The following is a 19662-nucleotide window of genomic DNA, read 5'->3' as shown; positions in this document are numbered from 1 at the left end:
ATAAACCCGTCTATTGTGCAACATCATATACATCTTATGGAGGATTCCAAACCATCCATAGAACCCCAAAGAAAAGCTAACCCAGTGATGATGGAAGCCATTAAGAAAGAGATCCTAAAGTGCTTGGATCATGGAATAATTTATCCTATTTTTGACAGCCAATGAGTAAGCACAGTTCACGTAGTGCCTAAGAAGTCTGGTGTGACTGTAGTTCCCAATGCCAATAATGAACTAATTCCAACCCGTGTCCAATCAGGGTGGAGAGTGAGCATAGACTATAGGAAACTTAATGTGGCAACCTAGAAGGATCACTTCCCATTGCCATTCATTGACCAGATGTTAGAGAGGTTAGCTGGACATGGATACTATTGTTTTCTTGAAGGATATTCCAACTATAACCAGATCCCAATTGCTTTAGAGAACCAACATAAGACCACTTTTACATGCCCATATGGAACATTTGCTTACAGGCGTATGCCCTTTGGGCTTTGCAATGCCCCTGCTATGTTCCAACGATGCATGATGAGCATCTTTTCTGACATGGTTGAAAAATTCTTAAAAGTATTTATGAATGACTTTTCAATTCATAGGAATTCCTATTCTGAATGTCTTCATCATCTTTCTCTAGTTTTAAAAAAGTGCATATCTAAGAATTTGGTTTTGAATTGGGAGAAATGCCATTTTATGGTTAAATCTAGTATTGTTTTAGGCCATGTAATATCCAATGAGGGAATTAAAGTATATAGAGTGAAAGTGGATTTAATTGATAATTTACCACCTCCTCAATCTGTTAAGGATGTCCGGTCTTTTCTAGGGCATGCTGGCTTCTACAGAAGGTTTATTAAGAACTTTAGTCAGGTAGCCCAACCTCTCACTTCATTACTTATCAAAGATCAAACTTTTGAGTTTTCTAAAGAGTGCCTAAAATCCTTCAAACAACTTAAGAAGGAGTTGACCAATGCACACATTGTTCAACCACCTGTTTGGACTGAACCTTTTGAACTGATGTGTGATGCTTTGGATTTTGCCATAGGAGCAGTTTTGGGTCAAAGGATTAATAAGTTGCCCACTGTCATTTACTATGCTAGTAGGACCTTAAATGATACACAACTCAATTATACAACCACTGAAAAAGAATTTTTAGCTGTTGTGTTTGCATTAGAAAAGTTTCGGTCTTACTTAGTTGGTTCACATTTGGTGGTGTATACTGATCATTCTGCTCTTAGATACCTAGTTCAGAAGAAGGATGCCAAAGCCCGTCTCATTAGGTGGGTTTTAGTTTTGCAAGAGTTTGGTTTAGAAATTAGGGATAAGAAAGGAGTTGAAAACCTAGTTACAGACCATTTATCCCGGCTTCCAAATTCCTTGATTGTCGATTCTCCAGTCAACGAGAACTTTCCAGATGAACAGTTATTTGCAGTGACCAGTGAACCATGGTTTGCTGACATTGTCAACTTCTTAGTTTCAGGTGTGACTCCTAATCACTGGTCCACCCAAGATAAGTATAGGTTTTATTCCCAAGTTAAGCATTTTTTCTGAGATGATTCTTATTTGTTTAAGATATGTCCAGATCAGATTATCTGACGATGTGTTCCTGATCATGAGCAACATTCCATTCTCTCTTTGTCATGATCATGCATGTGGTGGATGTTGTAACCCGACAATCACTAAGAGGGGGGTGAATCAGTGAGTCTAATTCCGATCCCCTAAAACCTGTCTGATGTCTGGCCAAGAAAAACCTGATATACTTGTCTCTATTTGCACACAGTCGTATGCACACCCAACCTCTCATAGGCACTTCCAAGTGTGCACACCCATTTCACATTCCACACACTTCAATATAAAATGCAAACAACAAGCACCCACAACACAGGGTTTTTACGAGGTTCGGCAATTTTCCTACATCCCCGGAGTAGTGCCTGTAAAGGCTTCGTACCTACTCAATACACTACTTTTGACTGCACCAACAGTCGGGAGCACCCACACCCAATTTTCTCAAGCCGAAGCTGAGATGGCACTCGCAGTGCTGGTACAATGTGTAGCACCCACTACACGGGAGCACCCACTCCAGGTGCTTAGCACCCACTAAGCACTCAATAAAGAATACAGTAAATTTGGGCTTATATCAATGCCTTACAGTCAAGCCCTGCCTAGCATATACATTCACAACTAGCTAGCATGCTTACAGTTCATCCACAACTAACCTAGCATGTATACATTCATCCACAACTAACCCTAACATACATACATGCATATAATGTAAATCAAAGGTTAGAGAATCTCACAACCGATTGCCTGGGATGACTGGAAACTTGTACTGACAAGTTTGGTGCTCACACCCTCTCTCTCCTTGGCTTCTTGCTCTTCAAAGTAAACACATCCTTGCTTTCTTCTCTTCCTCCTTAGCTTTGAGTTAATGTATCATTAACACACCTCAACCACCTCTTTTACCTCCTTTAATGGCCTAAGAACATTTATCATCAAGTATTCATGTTCATTCAAGGACCAACAAAGAGGGGGAAGCTTCTCTTGCCAAAACTGTAGCCTTCCTTTACTCAAAACTCATTTTTCTTGCTTCCATAGTGTAGGGTTTGAAAAAACAAAGAAATAACAACTTGGTTCACCCAAATCCGAGTTAAAATGAGGGAGATATGACCATTTGAAGTTGGAGCAATGAGATAGCCTGAAATGGAATCTTCGTATAGGTGGCATCGGCTACACCGGCGGTGCAGATCTGGCCATAGATCTCATCAAAGGTATCTCTTAATCTGAGCCATCTAATTAAACCAACAGACAATAGATCTAAACCATAGGTTTTAAATCTCTATGACGTCATCATGACGTACGCGCTGACATTGTCAGACGTGTTGTCGATCACCGATTGGTTGGTGTAGCGAGTTTTACGGTATGTTGTCGGCTAACTTTAATAAAGCTCCATCGATCTTGACCGTTAGATCGGAACCGATCTGATATAATTGGCTCAGATCAAGATATGGAAAATCTCTTTATAGATTCTATGCACATACGCTACACACAATCAAGACTCAATATGGTGAGGCGCCACACCATCATATCTAATACACTCCACCAATGACAAGCCTCGGGTAAGCATCTTCAACGCAAGCTCTTGCACGAACCGTCAGATCTGAATCTGACCGATGTGGCTCAATCTGAGCCGTGTATTAAGGATCCCTCTGATTCTCTTATATACACATAAGCCCCTGCCTTCATATTTCCAATACTAAACACCCCTTATCAACTTAGACCTTCAAAATCTCAAAATTACATAAAAGCCCTTCAAATTTCAAAAATAAATTCCGAAAAATCCACCCAACACCAAGAGCATACTGATGAATTTTCGGTTTGGATTTTCGAACCGGCTTTACGGAAACGCTTATAACTTTTTCATACGATATCCGATCGAGATGAAACGAAGTGCGTTGGAACCATAACTGGACGCTCTACGACTTTCCAGAAGACTCAATCATCTGACTCAGCCATGTAAAAAGACCAAAATGCCCCTAGACCTTTCTAATGACGCATCTTTCTCATACGGAATCGGAACGTGATGAAATCAGAACCGTTGGAAAGATTGGATTTTTGTCGTATTGTTACATAGAGAACACTTCCTTTAAAAAATTCATTTTCAATGCCGAAACTGCCCTCAAATGCCACAAATGCTGTAACTTCTTCATACGCTATCGGAATGCGACAAAATCAGATGCACTGGACTAGATAAATTACAATCTATAATTTTCATGAAGAAGTGATCTTCAAAAAATGTCATTTTCACTGCCGAAAATGGCCCCGAGTGTAAATAAGTCAATTTTGCCAGTTTTGACCTAGAAACCCGCACCACATACTAAGGATGTATCAAACCATTCCATGCATACCAAGCGGCTCTGTTATCTCATCGGTGACACTGGGCACTGTCATGTCATCATTTTCATCCATGTCACCCAAACTGGCCACGTCATGACCGCCACATGGCCGGGTTGCCAACAGTGGACACTTTGGACCTAAGAAGACTACCGCAAAGGTTCTCCAATGCGAATTTTATTGGCCCTCTTTTTAGAGATGCTTTCGATTTTTGCAAGACCTTGTCTCACCTGCCAGTCTTTTGGCCGTATCAATAAGAGGAACACGATGCCCCTCAACCCTATTTTGGTAGTTGAGATCTTTGATTTATGGGGCATCGATTTCATGGGACCATTCCCTAATTCTTTTGGGAATTTGTACATACTTTTGGTCATTGATTATGTTTCTAAATGGATAGAGGTCATACCTTGTAAATCTAATGGCCACAAAGCGGTGGTCCAGTTTCTCAAAGAGAACATTTTTTTCGGTTTTGGTGCACCACGTGCAATAATTAGTGATAGGGGTACTCATTTTTGTAATCGGCCTTTTGAGGCCTTAATGAAAAAGTATGGGATCACCCATAAGTTATCTACCCCTTATCACCCCCAACCTAGTGGCCAAGTGGAGGTGTCTAATAGACAGATCAAACAAATCTTGGAACAAACTGTTAATCCCAACCATAAGGATTGGTCCCTTAGGCTCATTGATGCCTTGTGGGCCCATCGGACTGCATTCAAGACCGATCTTGGTCAGTCTCCCTACCGTTTGGTGTATGGGAAAGCCTGTCACTTACCAGTTGAGTTAGAGCATAAGGCCTTTTGGGCCATCAAGAAGCTCAACTTTGATTTGTCTGATGCGGGAATTCATCGTAGGCTCCAACTATCTGAGTTTGAGGAACTTAGGAATGATACCTATGAAAGTTTTAGGATTTACAAGGAAAAGACCAAAGCTTTTCATGATAAGCACATTCTGTACAAATCTTTTGCAGTTGGTGATAAGGTCTTATTGTACAATTCTCTATTGCATCTTTTCCCTGGTAAGCTTAGATCCCGATGGGATGGCCCGTTTATTGTCCATAATGTATATCCCCATGGGGCTGTGGAGATTTTGAATCCAGGAACAGGGGTAATTTCGAAGGTTAATGGTCAACGTTTGAAACCGTTCCTCGAGTTTCCTAATACTAGTAGTGAAGAGGTCATGGATCTCCATGAACCTCTTTACACTGATGACTAACTTTTAATCAGGTATGACCCCTTGCATTGTCTTCATTTTTAATTCTTTCCATGCATTGAGGACATTGCATGACTTAAGTGTGGGGGAGGGAAACCAATTTTGTTTTTTTTCACTTTGTTTTGTTTGTTTTTCTTTTTATTTTTGAGCTTGCTAAGGATGAAGTCCTACTTTGGCTTTTGGCTAATGATCATACCATTCGGTTGCTTGATGTATGAAAATAAAAGTTTTAATTAAGGTACCCATTTTGAACGTATAAAAACCCTGTTGAGAAGAAAGAAACAAGCCTGTGTCTTGAGATGAGACTTTCTTTTGAAAAATAAGAGACCCTTATTTTATGGTGATGGACCATATGTAAGTCTGTGGGTTCCTTGTACTTTTGATTTGGAGTTGAGACCTTCTTTTTAATTTGGCATGGGTTGACAAATGCACAATTCTAAATGAAATGTGAAATGTGGTATAAAGAAGAATAAGAGTTGATTCCCTTGGAACTAGACAGGGCATTGCGCCTCAGGAAGCGTGGTGTCTTGATTGAAATTCCTAGGGAGGAAACTTCTGAAAGAACTCTAGCATCACTGTCTTTGTGGGCATATGTAAAAAGCAAAACTACATAGTAACTTAGGTGTCTGGTGTTTGCTCCACCATGTCATTCAGGCCAAAAGTAGTGGAGTAGAATAGAGTTTATTAAGCGAAAAAAGGAGAAAAAATGTGCAAATGTTATTAATGCTAGGTAACATGTTTGGTCAAAAACACTCCAACGCCTTAGTCATTGGTTCTCTATTTCTTCACAAGTGGTTTTGTCTTAAGATAAGGATGTTTTGGAAGAGACGAAGTGAGTTCCAAATTAAGAAATATGCTAGTGCCTGGAATTGATAAAGGGTAATAAAGTTCAAGTGTGGGGGTCCCTTGTAAGAGGAATTATCTTTGCTCCAGATCAGTATGGCCCTTACCTTTAGCCAAGTTTGGGATTTGTTTATTCTGAATTTTGAGTGTATATTCACTGCAAACACCCACGAGATACAACTCGTCCACTAGGGGTGACCTAGAGGTTTAAAGGCTTGTTGCACATGCTAAGTGCAACCGTGATTCCTACAAAAGTGAGTTAGGGTTTTTTTTTTATTCTTTTTCTTTTTGTTTTGTTCGAGGACTAGCAAAGTCTAAGTGTGGGTGAATTCTGATGAGCACATTTATGTGTGAAATCTAGTGTAATAAAACATGCATTTTGCATATTTAGAATGGAGCTACCTTAGGTTTTACTCTCTTTTTGCAGGTTTTATAATTTTAAGGCCTTAAGGACTATCAGGTGCTATATCTCCAATTTTACACGTAAAGAGATCCTATTTCCTTTCATGGTTGCGAAGAGGATGAAATTCTGATGGACGTGTTCAATTACAAGTACACATTCGTTTGGTCAACCATACAAGTGATTATTCTTTTCGGGCCAGAAAAAAAATAATGGATCAGAACTGAACCGAGATGCAGAACCAGCCCATCTGCAATTGTCTTAAGGGTATAAGGAATATTCCAAATGCCAACAAGGATCGATGGACCACATCCTTAAGTGATTGAAGATTCGTTTTTGGTAACTACCTAGCGTAGTTGGTGAATTGTGGAGTGCAAAATCTCTTGCTTAATAGGAGGTCTCAAGTTCAAACCTCTTAGTTGCCATTTTGTTGAGGTTTTTTTTAGAAGATTTTCTCTCTCCTACTCATCACTTAAAGGAGGTCGGCCAAAATGGTTCTACGTAAGTTTGAAGAAGAGAGAGAGAAAATAGAATTTCCCATTAAAATAGAATATTGTCCAAATCCAAGCAAGAAAAATCGGCCAAAGGGGGTTTCTTGCACAAGAAGAGAAAAAATAGGAAAAAAAATGTAAGAAAATCATGGGAGATCTCTCTCCACACGTTTTCTCTCTTCTCTCTCCACTTCATCAACAAGATAAAAAAATATCTTTTTTTTTAGAAGCTAAAATCGTTAGCTTTCCCTCCCCCATTCTCTATATAATAGAATTAACACAAGGGGAGGAGGCACTTCATTCTTCTTCTAAGTTTTTTTCTTAGTTGCTCTATCTCTTTCTCTAGTTTTCTCTTTCTCTAGCTCTAATTCTAGGTTTATGTTTTAAACACTTTTGTAAGTTTTTTTTATTCAATTAATGCAAGCACTTTTGTTTTTTATTCAGTCTTTTATTTTTATTGTTTAAACAACTGAAGTTGTAATTTTCAAGTTCTAGTTCTAGGCTTAGTTCTAAGGGACAAGAATAAGCTATGAAGCATATCTTTCAAGTTCAATTTTTTTTCTTCAGATTTGTTTTCTCTACTTACTTGAACTTCAACCCTTGAACTGAAAACTTGATCGATTTGAGATACTGCCAGTACTAAAAACCAGATCTGAAATAAACCAAATCTGAAATTTCTAGTACTTGAGAAAACAAATCTGAAGAAAAAAAATTGAACTTGAAAGACATGCTTCATAGCTTATTCTTGTCACTTAGAACTAAGCCTAGAACTAGAACTTGAAAATTACAACTTCAATTGTTTAAACAATAAAAATAAAAGACTGAATAAAAAACAAGAGTGCTTGCATTAATTGAATAAAAAGAACTTACAAAAGTGTTTAAAACATAAACCTAGAACTAGAGTTAGAGAAAGAGATAGAGCAACTAAGAAAAAACCCTAGAAGAAGAATGAAGTGCCTCCTCCCCTTGTGTTAATTCTATTATATAGAGAATGGGGGAGGGAAGCTAACGAATTTAGCTTCTAAAAAAAAAATTTTTTTTTTATCTTCTTGATGAAGTGGAGGAGAGAGAACTCCCACGATTTTTCTTACCTTTTTTTTCCTATTTTTTTCTTCCTTTTTCTATTTTTCTCTCTTCTTGCGCAAGAAACCCCCTTTGGCCGATTTTTCTTGCTTGGATTTGGACAATATTCTATTTTAATGGGAAATTCTATTTTCTCTCTTCTTCAAACTTGCGTACAACCATCTTGGCCGACCTCCTTTAAGTGATGAGTAGGAGAGAGAAAATCTTCTAAAAAAAACCTCAACAAAATGGCAGCTGAGAGGTTTGAACTTGAGACCTCCTAATAAGCAAGGGATTTTGCACACCATAACTCACCAGCTACGCTAGGTAGTTGTTACCAAAAACGAATCTTCAATCACTTAAGGATGTGGTCCATCGATCCTTGTTGGCATTTGGAATATTCCTTATACCCTTGGGACAACTGCAGATGGGCTGGTTCTACAATTTGGTTCAGTTCTGATCCATTATTTTTTTTCTGGCCCGAAAAGAATAATCATTTGTACGGTTGACCAAACGAATGTGTACTTGTAATTGAACACGTCCATCTTGCTCAGAATTTCGTCCTCTTCGCAACCATGAAAAGAAATAGGACCTCTTTACGTGTAAAATTGGAGATATAGCGCCCGATAGTCCTTAAGGCATTGAAATTATAAAACCTGCAAAAAGATAGTAAAACCCAAGGTAACTCCATTCTAAATATGTAAAATGCATGTTTTATTACACTAGATTTCACGCATAAATGTGCTCATCAGCGATGGTTAGAATCAAGCCGTAACGTTTTGTTAGGGAAAAAGCGAGCAAACTATATGCTCGTAGCACAGGTCCTTTCAAGGTACTTAAGAGGATAGGTGCCAATGCTTATGTCCTTGATCTACCAGCTAGTATAGAAATCAGTAACATTTTTAATGCGGAAGATCTTGTCCCATACCATGGTGCCTCTACCATTTCCCCATTTTACCCTGATGACCTTGAGGGCTTCCCTTTCACCCTTGATGATACCGCTGAACCAACCCAACCACAACCCAACCACTTCCCCCAACCTCCTTACTACCTGTACCTAAGGTCACGAGGAGAACTGAAGAAGTTGAGAAAATCCTTGATGAGAGGATTGTATCCATACACACAAAGGAGGTTCTAGAGAGTTCTTGGTCAAATGGCGTGGACGTCCGAAAATTGACAACACTTAGATCACAGTGCAAGAAATCCAACAACTCAACCCAAATCTGCTTGAGTACTACATGAGCCATAATTCACCAGAGGTGAATTCTTCTAAGCCGGGGAGAGTTGATGGAGACATCCACATATACCAACGGCGTAGTCGCAAGACCTAGCCACATGTGCATTCCATTTGGCTAGAGGAAAGCTAGAAGAAAGAAGAAGGAAAGAGGGGGAGTCGAACCAGCCTTCCCAGCGCTGGGTTCGACCCCCCTTTTCTCCCAATCGGCAGATCCTTGTGGACCCCAGCAGATTCTGTTTTATTTTAGTACTTTACTTTAATTCATAGTATTATTTAACTGTTTTGAATAATTAGGAAACTAGATATTTCTTTCTATTGGTCTATTAGGTAATTTATTATTTCAGTGATTGAGTTCCTAAATAACTCTTTTTTATTTTTGGTAATTTTATTCTTTATATGTGTAAGGCCATTGGCCATCTTTTTGGTTAATTAATGAAGATTATTGAAAACAAAAGAACAGCCAACCCGCACAATTTCCCTCTCTCCCTCAATCTCGTCTCTCTCTTTTCCTCTCTTTGTCTCGATCTTCTCTCCCTTTCTCAACTTTCTCTCTCTGTTCTCGACCTTCATCTTTCTCTTTTGCTGTTTTGTTTCTCTCTATTGCCGCTGCACTGTTGCAGCCATTGTTCACAGTAACTGGGGATCAACTCCATCGACTAAACCCCACCTGGGTTGCTGCTGAGTTCCTCATCAACAAGCTGGACTGCTGCCAAGCATTATATCATCAAGCTGGACCTTCCCCCTCATCAAATAAGGTGGACTGCACCTCTATTTTGGAGGACTTCGTCTTCTTCTTTTCTCCTTAGATCGGGACAGCAAGAAGGTAGGTAAAACCCCCATGTTCCACATCCATTGACCGCCTATTATCCCCCATTATCTCCCCCACCGAAATCTGAAAATTATCTCTGTTTTCAAGCCATTTATTTTCTGTTTCCTTAAAGAAATCCCTGCTGTTTTACCTTACTAGCTGGCTGATTTTAGAGAACTGTGCGGTTCACTTATCAAATTATGTGTCTTGATTGATTTGTGCTAAACCTAGTATATACATGCTGCTATGTTCCATTCCCCATATCCCCATTTGAAGCTTAAGTAATTCATGTGTTTTCCATGCTTAGATTATTATTAATCATTGCTGCCCTGTTAATTAGTCTATTATCTTGCATGTTAAATCTGTACTTTGCTGAGCAATATTGAACCCAACCCAATTCAAGACCTATTGAGTATTCCTTATTCTAGTGGATTAGGAAACCTAGTTGTCTAAGCACCCTCCCTACATCAGACCCTGAGTAAAGTATTAATGTCGTTTTCTCTCAACTTCACTCCCCCACCTCCCCTCCCAAAAAAAAAAAAAATTCAAATAAATGAATAAATTTTGAATCATACAGCAGCTAGAGTTTTTCCTTCAAACTTACTCTCACATTCCATTTGCTAGTGGATTAAAAATACTGATGTCTGATAATTCTAAGAACCCATGAGTAGTGTCTATCAAAACCGTGAGTTATTAGAGGGGAGACTATGTTCTTCTAACCAGGAATGTCAATTCAAATCCAGCTCCTAACCCCATTTTATTAAATTCATACAAAATCACCAATGAGAATGCACTATGAAAGGAATAGAAAAGAAAAGGCAACACAGGTAGATAAAAAAAAGAAAGAACTCACAACTATTTCAATCTCCAGAATAGTTCTTACCAATGTGCCGCTCACAATTATTGGAAATTAGAGAGATGATTTTCTTCTTCTAAACACCAATGTCAACTCCAATCTAACTCTTGCCCCATTTTATCCAATTCATACGAGGTCACAAATGAGAATCCACCAAGAAAGGATCACGATAAAAATAATAAAGCAAGAAAAAAGGAACTCAGCACCTTTTCAGTTTCCAAAACAATTCTTGATAATATTATTATTATTTTTTTTTTAAACAAAAGGGAGAGGCTCAGGATTGGAGATGAATAGTATAACCGTACAACACTATCTGCACAACTCCACATAAAGAATCTCTAAGATAGCAAATAACAAAGAGAGCACATCAATTAAGCTATTGCTAAATCATCAAACAACGAAAACAGAAAATAACGCCAACAACAACGAACTGGTGCAATCTAATTCACGCTTGTTCTTCAAATTCAAATAAAATGAATCCGGGAAAAATGCCCAAAAAACACTAGGTGATTGTGTATGCTCCCTGAGCTTTATAAATTGTTCTGCTTCCGATCAAAACAGAGGGGGAAAGACGGGAAGAAGAAATGTAGTACAAAACAATTGTAAAGATAACTTACCAATGTTTGAAATACACTAGATGAAGAAGAAGAAGAAGACGACCCATCATCTGATTCTGAAAGAGTTGCAAATATTCGCAAACCCCTAAAGCGACTGCTCCGGCGAGCAGAAACAACGGGAAAAACAAGAGTAAACGCAGCGGCTCTTGAAGATGTTGAAGATGATCTGGAAAAAAATGACGAGAACGAGATGCCACCGCTTCCAAGAGGTTTCCATCGAGCCACTGGAGGTGTTGATACCACCCCAGCAGACGATGCAATAAACTGTACAACTCTAAACATCATTAGACAACGCAATACAAATTCAAACAAATCAAAATCAACACTGAAGCAATCAATCGGAAATTCCCGAAATTCTTAAGCCTGTTAGCTCCAGGAGATTGATTACGTATGCTCAAAACTCAAGAAAATCAAGTTCTTCACGACTAGGACTCAGATTTTAGAAGATGTTCTAGCTCTGGTGAGAGTCCTGTGAGAGAGAAACTGTGGTGGAAGGTGCGATAAGCTATGCGGATGGTTAGGAGACTCAAGACTCAGTACTGAGGAAAGGAAGTGAGGATTGCGTTTCCATATGATCATGCCGTTCACTCCGCCCTACCAACGGCAAAACCGTCCGGACTTTTACCGTAAAGCTGAAGACCCATTTTTTTTTTCGGTTAATGGGTAGACCAGATGGACTCCGTTCCATGTAATACCCTCCAATCCTCCTGGAAAGAGTTAAGCTCCATAATATAATTCCTTGGAGGGTGTGTCAACCGGTCGGGCCTGGTTGGTTCGAGTCTGACTGTGGCCTACACTGTTTTTGTCCATAAAAATAATGGGGACTTGTAGACCAGGGCGTCAATATATTTCTATTTCTAATTAGTCAGTTGGTTATTGATCCATAATTGACATTAAGTATGTTGTAATTTTTGAATGGTTCCAATCAAGCGATCAAACAAACCAGTACCTTACATTAAGAATGGCAGATTAATAATCAATGGCTGAGTCCAATACATTTAATAATCGGTTAGGCCGATCTTAGGTTTGAATCAATCAGTTTATTTCAGACCTACTATTTCAGGCTAATTTTTTATACCACTAATCCCTTGCCCACTAAGATACCTTTTGGAATTGAGATTTTTTTTTTTTTTTTTTTTTTTTTTTTTCTGGGTGGGGGTGGGTTGGGGATAAAAGAATTATTTCCTTATTATTTACATATTATTTGAATCAACTCAAGTAAGTCCATGCAACAGGTGGCCCCACATCCACATCGTTGCTCAAATTTTGGCTTGATCCATGGATTAGATGATCCATTGTTCATATTTTTTGTCAAAATTTTGCTGGAAATAAGCATGAAAGATGTTTTTTCTTTCAATGCAAAGAAGAGGTGTTTAAAACCAATTTTAAAGTTGTGTAAATTATAAGGAAAAAGTTTCGAGGCAGGGTATGATAACATCTCAGCCCGGGACTAACCCTCTTGGGTTTTACCCAACCCAGTCTAGCCCTAATGGATCCTGATTGGGTCGTGCTTAGTCCAACTTAGCCCAACCTAGTATTATTGGTTTATTTGATCGCTTGATCTCAATGCATTGCAGATACCAAAGATCAAGGTTTTTGTGTGTGTATATATATATATATATATATAGATTGTGGAAAACAAAAAACTTTTGACAGACCTTTTCTATAAGTACTCATTTATAATTATTAACATATTTATGTTATTATGTACTTAATACAAAGGTGGGATGGGTTGGGTTAGGTCAAGTCAGGTTGAGACCTCAACCCAAGATCAATTCAACCTGACTCAGGCATGAAATTCTAAACCCTAACCCGCTGAAATCTCAGCCCCATGCCCTGTTCGGGCTCAAGACTGGTTAAGATGAGTTTGGGTTGATCGGGCTTTTTTGGTACCCTATTAACATTTGTGTATCTATCTCTTTACCATTGTTGGAAAACCAGGTTTTGTGACTCGACTCGTCCTCTTCAAAACTTGGCGAGTTGAAGCGAGTCTCAAAAAACCAAGCAAGTCATGTTAAATTTCCCTCTCACATTTCTATATTAGTCTTTCTCAAGCAATCCAAATTAAGTAATTCATAAATTAATTAAATGAGGCAAGATAGAATAAAAGTGTTTGTTATTCAAATTTTTTTTTATGAAGCCTGTCATTTAGATGAAATTGATAAGATCAGACTTGGAAATGTCATGATCATAAATCATAAATTTTTAATTAAATTTAGATGTATACACTCAATAGTCACTAGACTCAATACAAAAGACTTCGAACATTGAATGTTTAATATCATTAGAATATATTTTAGTTAAAAATTATTCAAAAATGTCAACTCAAAATTTTGATAAGAATTGATCGTTTCGTTGTGACTCGGACGAAACAAACAAGTCTTGAATGACTCAGTATGATTTGATCTGAGTCTTGTCATTTTGTAATACAGGATGAATCTCCTTGACTCTTGACTAGGTTTTCAATCTTTTGACCAAACTCGGCCTAATTTTCCTAATCAAAACCTGATTTGTTAACAATGCTCTTTACATGAAAATAACTTCATTACCTCTTATGTAAATTACCGTTTTATGCACCTCATTAGAATGCACCCTTATCCTACTTGTCAAACAACCCTCTCCTATTTTTATTTTTAACTACCCTCTCCTATTATATGAATCCCATTTTATTATTAAGGAATTTCATGACATTTCTATAATTTAATGTCATAATGAAATCGATCTGATCGATGGATTATATACTTGTAATTGCTCCCAATGTCATTATGACATTATGATATGATGTATATATGACAATATATATTTTAAGCAATTTGATTTTATTTAAGTGGAGTGGTCATTCTCTGCAGTGAGTGTGACGGTGCGGTAAACATCGAATGGCCAAAAGCATTTAGGCACATGCCAATTATAGGTTTGGAGTAAGATGGAAGAGATATTGTGTTCAACCCTCTGTTTATCCCACCATATCCCCAGAGTTCACATCCTTTGCAATGCGCGGTGAGATGTAGTGAGTAACGAACAGCTGAGAGCATCTGAGCACACACCCTAAGGAGCTCCCAACCACCTGATGCTCACTGCATCGATCCAACAGATGCAGACAATTTTCACACTATCCCCCAACCTATGGGCTCTCCACTCTCACTCCCTAGGCTCTACATGATGATTGGATAGTCTAAGCATCATACTAGAAGTAAAAAGAAAAATCAAGAACAAAACAATGCACATAATAGATTTATGAGGGATATACTTCCTCTATGGTGTGAATTCAACGGTTAAAAATGCTCAGGCACGGAACATAAGGCAATCACACGCAATCCAAGATGTTTTTGGGCATTGGTTTGATAAGATTATCTACATGCAACAGAGTACAAGACATCATACACCATCAAAAAGCGTTCAACAAGCAAACAAGCAAGATAACACTCTCTCTCATACAATAGCTACATCACTCTAGTGAAGAATCAACTCTGTTAACAGATCGATCCAACACAAGAACATCACCAGGCTTTTCTGCTCCATCCTTCTACACGTCTCGTCCTCCATGGGTGATTGCCTCACGAAGCAGCGCCCTAGCTTTTGGATTCATCGATGTTGGTGAATTAAGGTCATCATCGCCTTTCTTCCATTTTCTCTCTTCTTTCATTTCTTGCTCTTTACTCTCTTTGTGCGCTTCCATATCTCTCTCTCCTTCCTCCAGAGTCCACAGCGCTCTCTTTGCCTGTGCAAGTCCTTTTTATACCTTTAATGTTCCTCCCTAAGGGGTGTTCTTGTCACTTGCTTCAGCTGACACGAGTCACTTGATGATCTTATACTGCTCACACGTGTATGGATACTCACTAGACGACAGAGATGGCACGGACTACAGAGTCACGGAATCTTATCCATTTGCTCATGAGAATGGAAGCACCTCCATGGCTTCATCCATCTATGGATCTGGTCTCGTATACTGTACATGGTACATGGTTTGAAGGAATTGGTTTTCGGTCGGTATCAATGTTTCAAGAATCGGGGTTGATCCGGCTGATCCCAATTCCAATCAATCGGCTAAAAGACACTAAAAACACCGATTCCAGGATCATCCAGACTGATTCATGATAGTTGATACAGAGATATGCTTTGGGGTGTGTTCGGGTCTTCCCAGTTCTGCCAGATGTCGTACTGAGCATCTCAACAGTTGGAAAGGATTTGAGTCCAGGAAACATAGTCCCGGAGGTAACATTCAGGAGACTCAAACTCGAGACCTCTTGGTGAGTGTGGGTTTAGCATGCTACAGCTTCACCAACTGCAGTGAAAGAAGATCTTGTCCCATGAAGTCCCAAGAAGGTAGGAATTTCAATTTGTTCGATGCATCTTCAGCAAAATATGATATACAAGTGGGACATGGATTATGAGTAAACTGCACGAAAAATAGTTTGTTTTTTTCTAATCATCTTTCGGCTAACCTAGCCTCCTCCATCCCTCTAACAAGGGATAGTATAGGACTCTTTCAAAGCCTGGTGTCCATCAATTACACATTTTGGCTTGATCTTAGGCCCTGACTCACCATTCGTGGACGAACCTTATGGAGGAACCGACCCTTAGGTTTTCGGAACATGAGATTCTCTCTACTGTTTGCGTTACTCAAGCTGACATTCTTGCTTCCTCTTTGCTCATAACCACTCGCACAGATGCTTCCCTTTAAGACGGAAAGCTCCCCTACTGATGTAAATAACTGATTCCAATTCAAATCAAAAGATTCACCTATCTGATTCCCAATTGAAACTGTAAACATGCTTGTGGTAAGAACCTTTCTTAACATCACTTTAAAAGCCAATAATTGCCTTTTATGTTAGATCAGATGGTGCTCAAATTCTATAGATAGGTAGACACTTGGGTCCTCTCTTCACATGTCAAATTTTACCCCTATTAAAGTTAGTTACATTGGCAAAATATGGCTTTGAAAATCTAAGACTATGGCTACATAATAATTGTCAAAGTATCATAGGCATGCATAGATATACATGAAATGAATGCCACATGGAAAAGTAGTTGATTGAATTAAACTCTGAAATTTGTGACTTGACTAATCTAGACCATAACATCCATATCCAACAATAAGCAAAATAACCATATCATCTATCCACACAGCAAGACGTGTAAGAGGGTTTCTGTAATGGACATTCATAAACTTCTTTCCTATGATTTGAAGAATTCCCAAGACTTCAATTGATGCATGAAAAGAGGGAAGGTTGGGTTTTAAGGCTGAGGAGTGAAAAGAGGGAAGGCTGGGATTTTAAGGGATGGGGCTATGGGAGAAAGAGAACAATTGGTGAAAGGTTATGTAATTTAATTTTCTAGGCTTTTGGGTTACCTTTTAAATGTCAGGGATTTTCTTTTACAAATAAAAGACCAAAAAATCTAAAACAAATGAAAAGGTTCTTTTTTTCAAAAAAATAAAATAAAATAAAATAAAATTTCATGGGATATTGTATTAGATGTCCCTTAATATAAAGAAGATAGTTGTGAGAGTAATAAGTTCTTGCTTTGAATAGAATAAAATAAAATTTTGAGAACTTAAAGTTTTAAGAGAATAAAAATCTTAGAACTTAATTGATAATGCTGTCTAAATGACACCTTTGTGGGTGTACTTAGAACTTATAACCTTCTTTTTTCTTTTCTTGGACAAATGTAACCTTTTTTTAATTATTTTTAAAAGTTTTTTAAATTAGTAAATAAAATATGTTTTCAAAATAATTGTAAAATGACTTATCATTATATCATTATTAAAAGTTGTCTTTATTTTGCATATTTATTGAACAGACATGTGAAATGACAAAATTACCCTAACTAGAAAAAAAAAATGTCATACTAAAACAACACAAAATTAAGGTTACAAACCCCTCAAAATAAAAATGCAACACCACCTTTCCCGTGTGTTGATTGATCACAACTTTTGGTGGTTGTCAGCACAAGGTCCGGCATAAGGTTTGACCAAAAGAAACTTCTACATAACAAACCAAAAGAACCAAAAAGAATGGATGAGCTCAAACCCTCCTGAAAGGTGAAGTATTTTGCAAATAATAGATTCATCTGTTCAACAAGGGCATTTATTTAGACTTCTTTTGCTGCTCAATCCTCGCCCCCATAATCTTACAAACAGGTTCATCCTTGGATTTAAGAAGCCGTAGTGCCGGATGAACCTTGAGATCACCCATTACCAACTTTTGGCCAACATCCAACTCACTTAGATCAACATCAATATATGGGGGGACAATATCAGCAGGGCAAAGGTATTTAACAGTCCTCTTGATGGTATTCAAATAAGCTCCTGTCAAGATCACAAATTGTAAGTCTACAGCTCAAATTCATATTAACTAAGAGGTGGAAGAAACTGAATAATGCAATTACAACATATTCTACATCAAATTTTCAGAAGTCAAAATCTCAAAAAAGAGGGTAGGAGGACAAACATTCTCCTGCCTGAATGCAGTGACTATACCGTAAACTGTCAACCAATGAGAACTTCAAACCTTTTCTTTGAACTGTGAGACATTGAGAAAGAAACTACACTGTCAATAGGGCCACTGCCAAACTCACTCCATTGGTATCAACCGAACAAATATTAATGCAAACCAATGGTTCCAAGAGAAATGCTGAGCTCATATCACATATGGGCAGACTTCAACCACAAAACACAGAAAGTCCCGCTGTGTAAAAGCATCGAGACCCAGAGTGTTTTGCATGTTTGGTGTGTCTATTGCATGTAGAGGATTTGAAGCGATTTGAAGCCCATACTGCTAGCTTCCTCATGGTTCCAATTTCCCCCACCCCACCCCAACAGCACAAACCTGTGTCACGTTGAAGCCATATAAATCTGCTTAAGCATACTGACTTGCTTTTCCCCCTAGATATCTGCTTAGGCATACTGAGATGATCTGTGTATGGATCTGTAGCGAAAAGTCTGACCATCTCTCTCTAATCTCTCCATTAAATTTAATGACCAAGTTCCCAAATTATTCAAAGTTAAAAATTCATTTTGGTGGAGTTTGACCATATAAGAGAAAAACGTTTTAGTAGAGTTTGGCTTCTCTCCTCCCTCTCTGATCTAAGGGTGATAAAATTCATCAATTATTCGTTTAAAGAGAGAGAGTCTCTCCATCGAACAGGTTGCTAAGTTAATCAAACAGGTTGCTAAGTTATTGATGTTGACTTCTGTTCAGAGGAAACAACAAACTTTTAAGGGGGGAGGGGGAAAGACAAGAAAAGAAAGTGCAAAGAGTAACCATCTGTAAAATAAAATTTCAGCTATGTTCCATTTAGCAATAATCATACAAGACAAGGAATGAGGATGGAGCCAAAATTATGGGGGAGAAAAAAGGGAGGAAATAAAAAACCAGTTACAACTTTAACAAAGAATGTCCTCCATGGTGCAGTCAATTTATTTATATCTACCATATAAACACTGGTAACAAGGGCAGAGCCCAGATTTTCTGAACCAAGTCTACTTACTACAGTAGTCATTCTCCTTATTGATAGTATCAAATACAAACAATTTAATTTTACAATAAAAAAAACCCGGTGAATCAAATCCTTTTAGCAAAACTAACTTAATTAAACCAAGAAGAATAAAATAGATAAAGAAAAATTAAATTTATATCAAATTGAATCCACCTTAACATATTAAACCAAGCATATTTAAGTGGCCTTCAATTGCACCAATCCAAATTTTGTTGTAAGGTTAGGTAGGAACTACCCAACCCCAGTTAGATATCCTCAAACAATGCTCAGCTAATCTCTAATTGATAATATTAATACCTCCCAACAGTGCAGAAAATACAGGATAGCAATACCCTAACCGCAGGTCACCAAGTACATCAAATAGGAAGATTTCTAAAGTTATCCCCACGCACCTCAGGTGGACAAGCTCTTCTCGTTGAGTGGATCTCTTGTAAGGTCCAACAAAACCCCCAAAGATCAGCCCTTTGCACTGGTTGGCTGAGGAGTTATGACCCCAACAGGATTAGGGCAGTTTTAGGGCTGGAAAGGGAGATTTTTACTTACAGCAGCTACAAGCCTCTATAGGCCTCACGACCTGGGTTGAGTTCCCCTCTTGATGCACCTAAACAACCCTCAAAAAAGGGCCAGAAGTTGATCTCCTGGCTGGAAGATAGGAAGACTCAAACGGTAAAGAGTGTGCTAAACTATTAGCAGGAGTAGAAACTGCGGCGTTTAAGAAATTGCAGCCTTCCAAATAGGAACTGGCCAATCCATGGGTATACCA

General features: G+C 38.3%; 2 protein-coding genes across 2 annotated transcripts in view; both read right to left on the bottom strand.

Moving 5' to 3' along the window:
* LOC122068576 (sister chromatid cohesion 1 protein 4-like) overlaps positions 1-16200 on the bottom strand; it is a 69498-nt gene extending 53298 nt beyond the window's left edge. The window contains exons 1-2 of the mRNA XM_042632434.1: positions 15946-16200; positions 11403-11666 (exon numbers count right to left, since the gene is read on the bottom strand). Of these exons, the coding sequence (XP_042488368.1) occupies positions 11403-11666; positions 15946-16200 (519 nt within the window). The remainder of the gene's footprint in view (positions 1-11402; positions 11667-15945) is intronic.
* A 1025-nt stretch (positions 16201-17225) lies between these two features.
* LOC122068573 (50S ribosomal protein L25) overlaps positions 17226-19662 on the bottom strand; it is a 9906-nt gene continuing 7469 nt past the window's right edge. The window contains exon 3 of the mRNA XM_042632429.1: positions 17226-17709. Within this exon, the coding sequence (XP_042488363.1) occupies positions 17489-17709 (221 nt within the window). The 3' untranslated portion in view covers positions 17226-17488. The remainder of the gene's footprint in view (positions 17710-19662) is intronic.

Source organism: Macadamia integrifolia, unplaced genomic scaffold (genome assembly GCF_013358625.1).
Source record: "Macadamia integrifolia cultivar HAES 741 unplaced genomic scaffold, SCU_Mint_v3 scaffold429, whole genome shotgun sequence".
Lineage (NCBI taxonomy): Eukaryota > Viridiplantae > Streptophyta > Magnoliopsida > Proteales > Proteaceae > Macadamia > Macadamia integrifolia.
The sequence above is the reverse complement of the archived record's forward strand: the minus strand, read 5'-3'. Positions and strand labels throughout refer to the sequence as shown.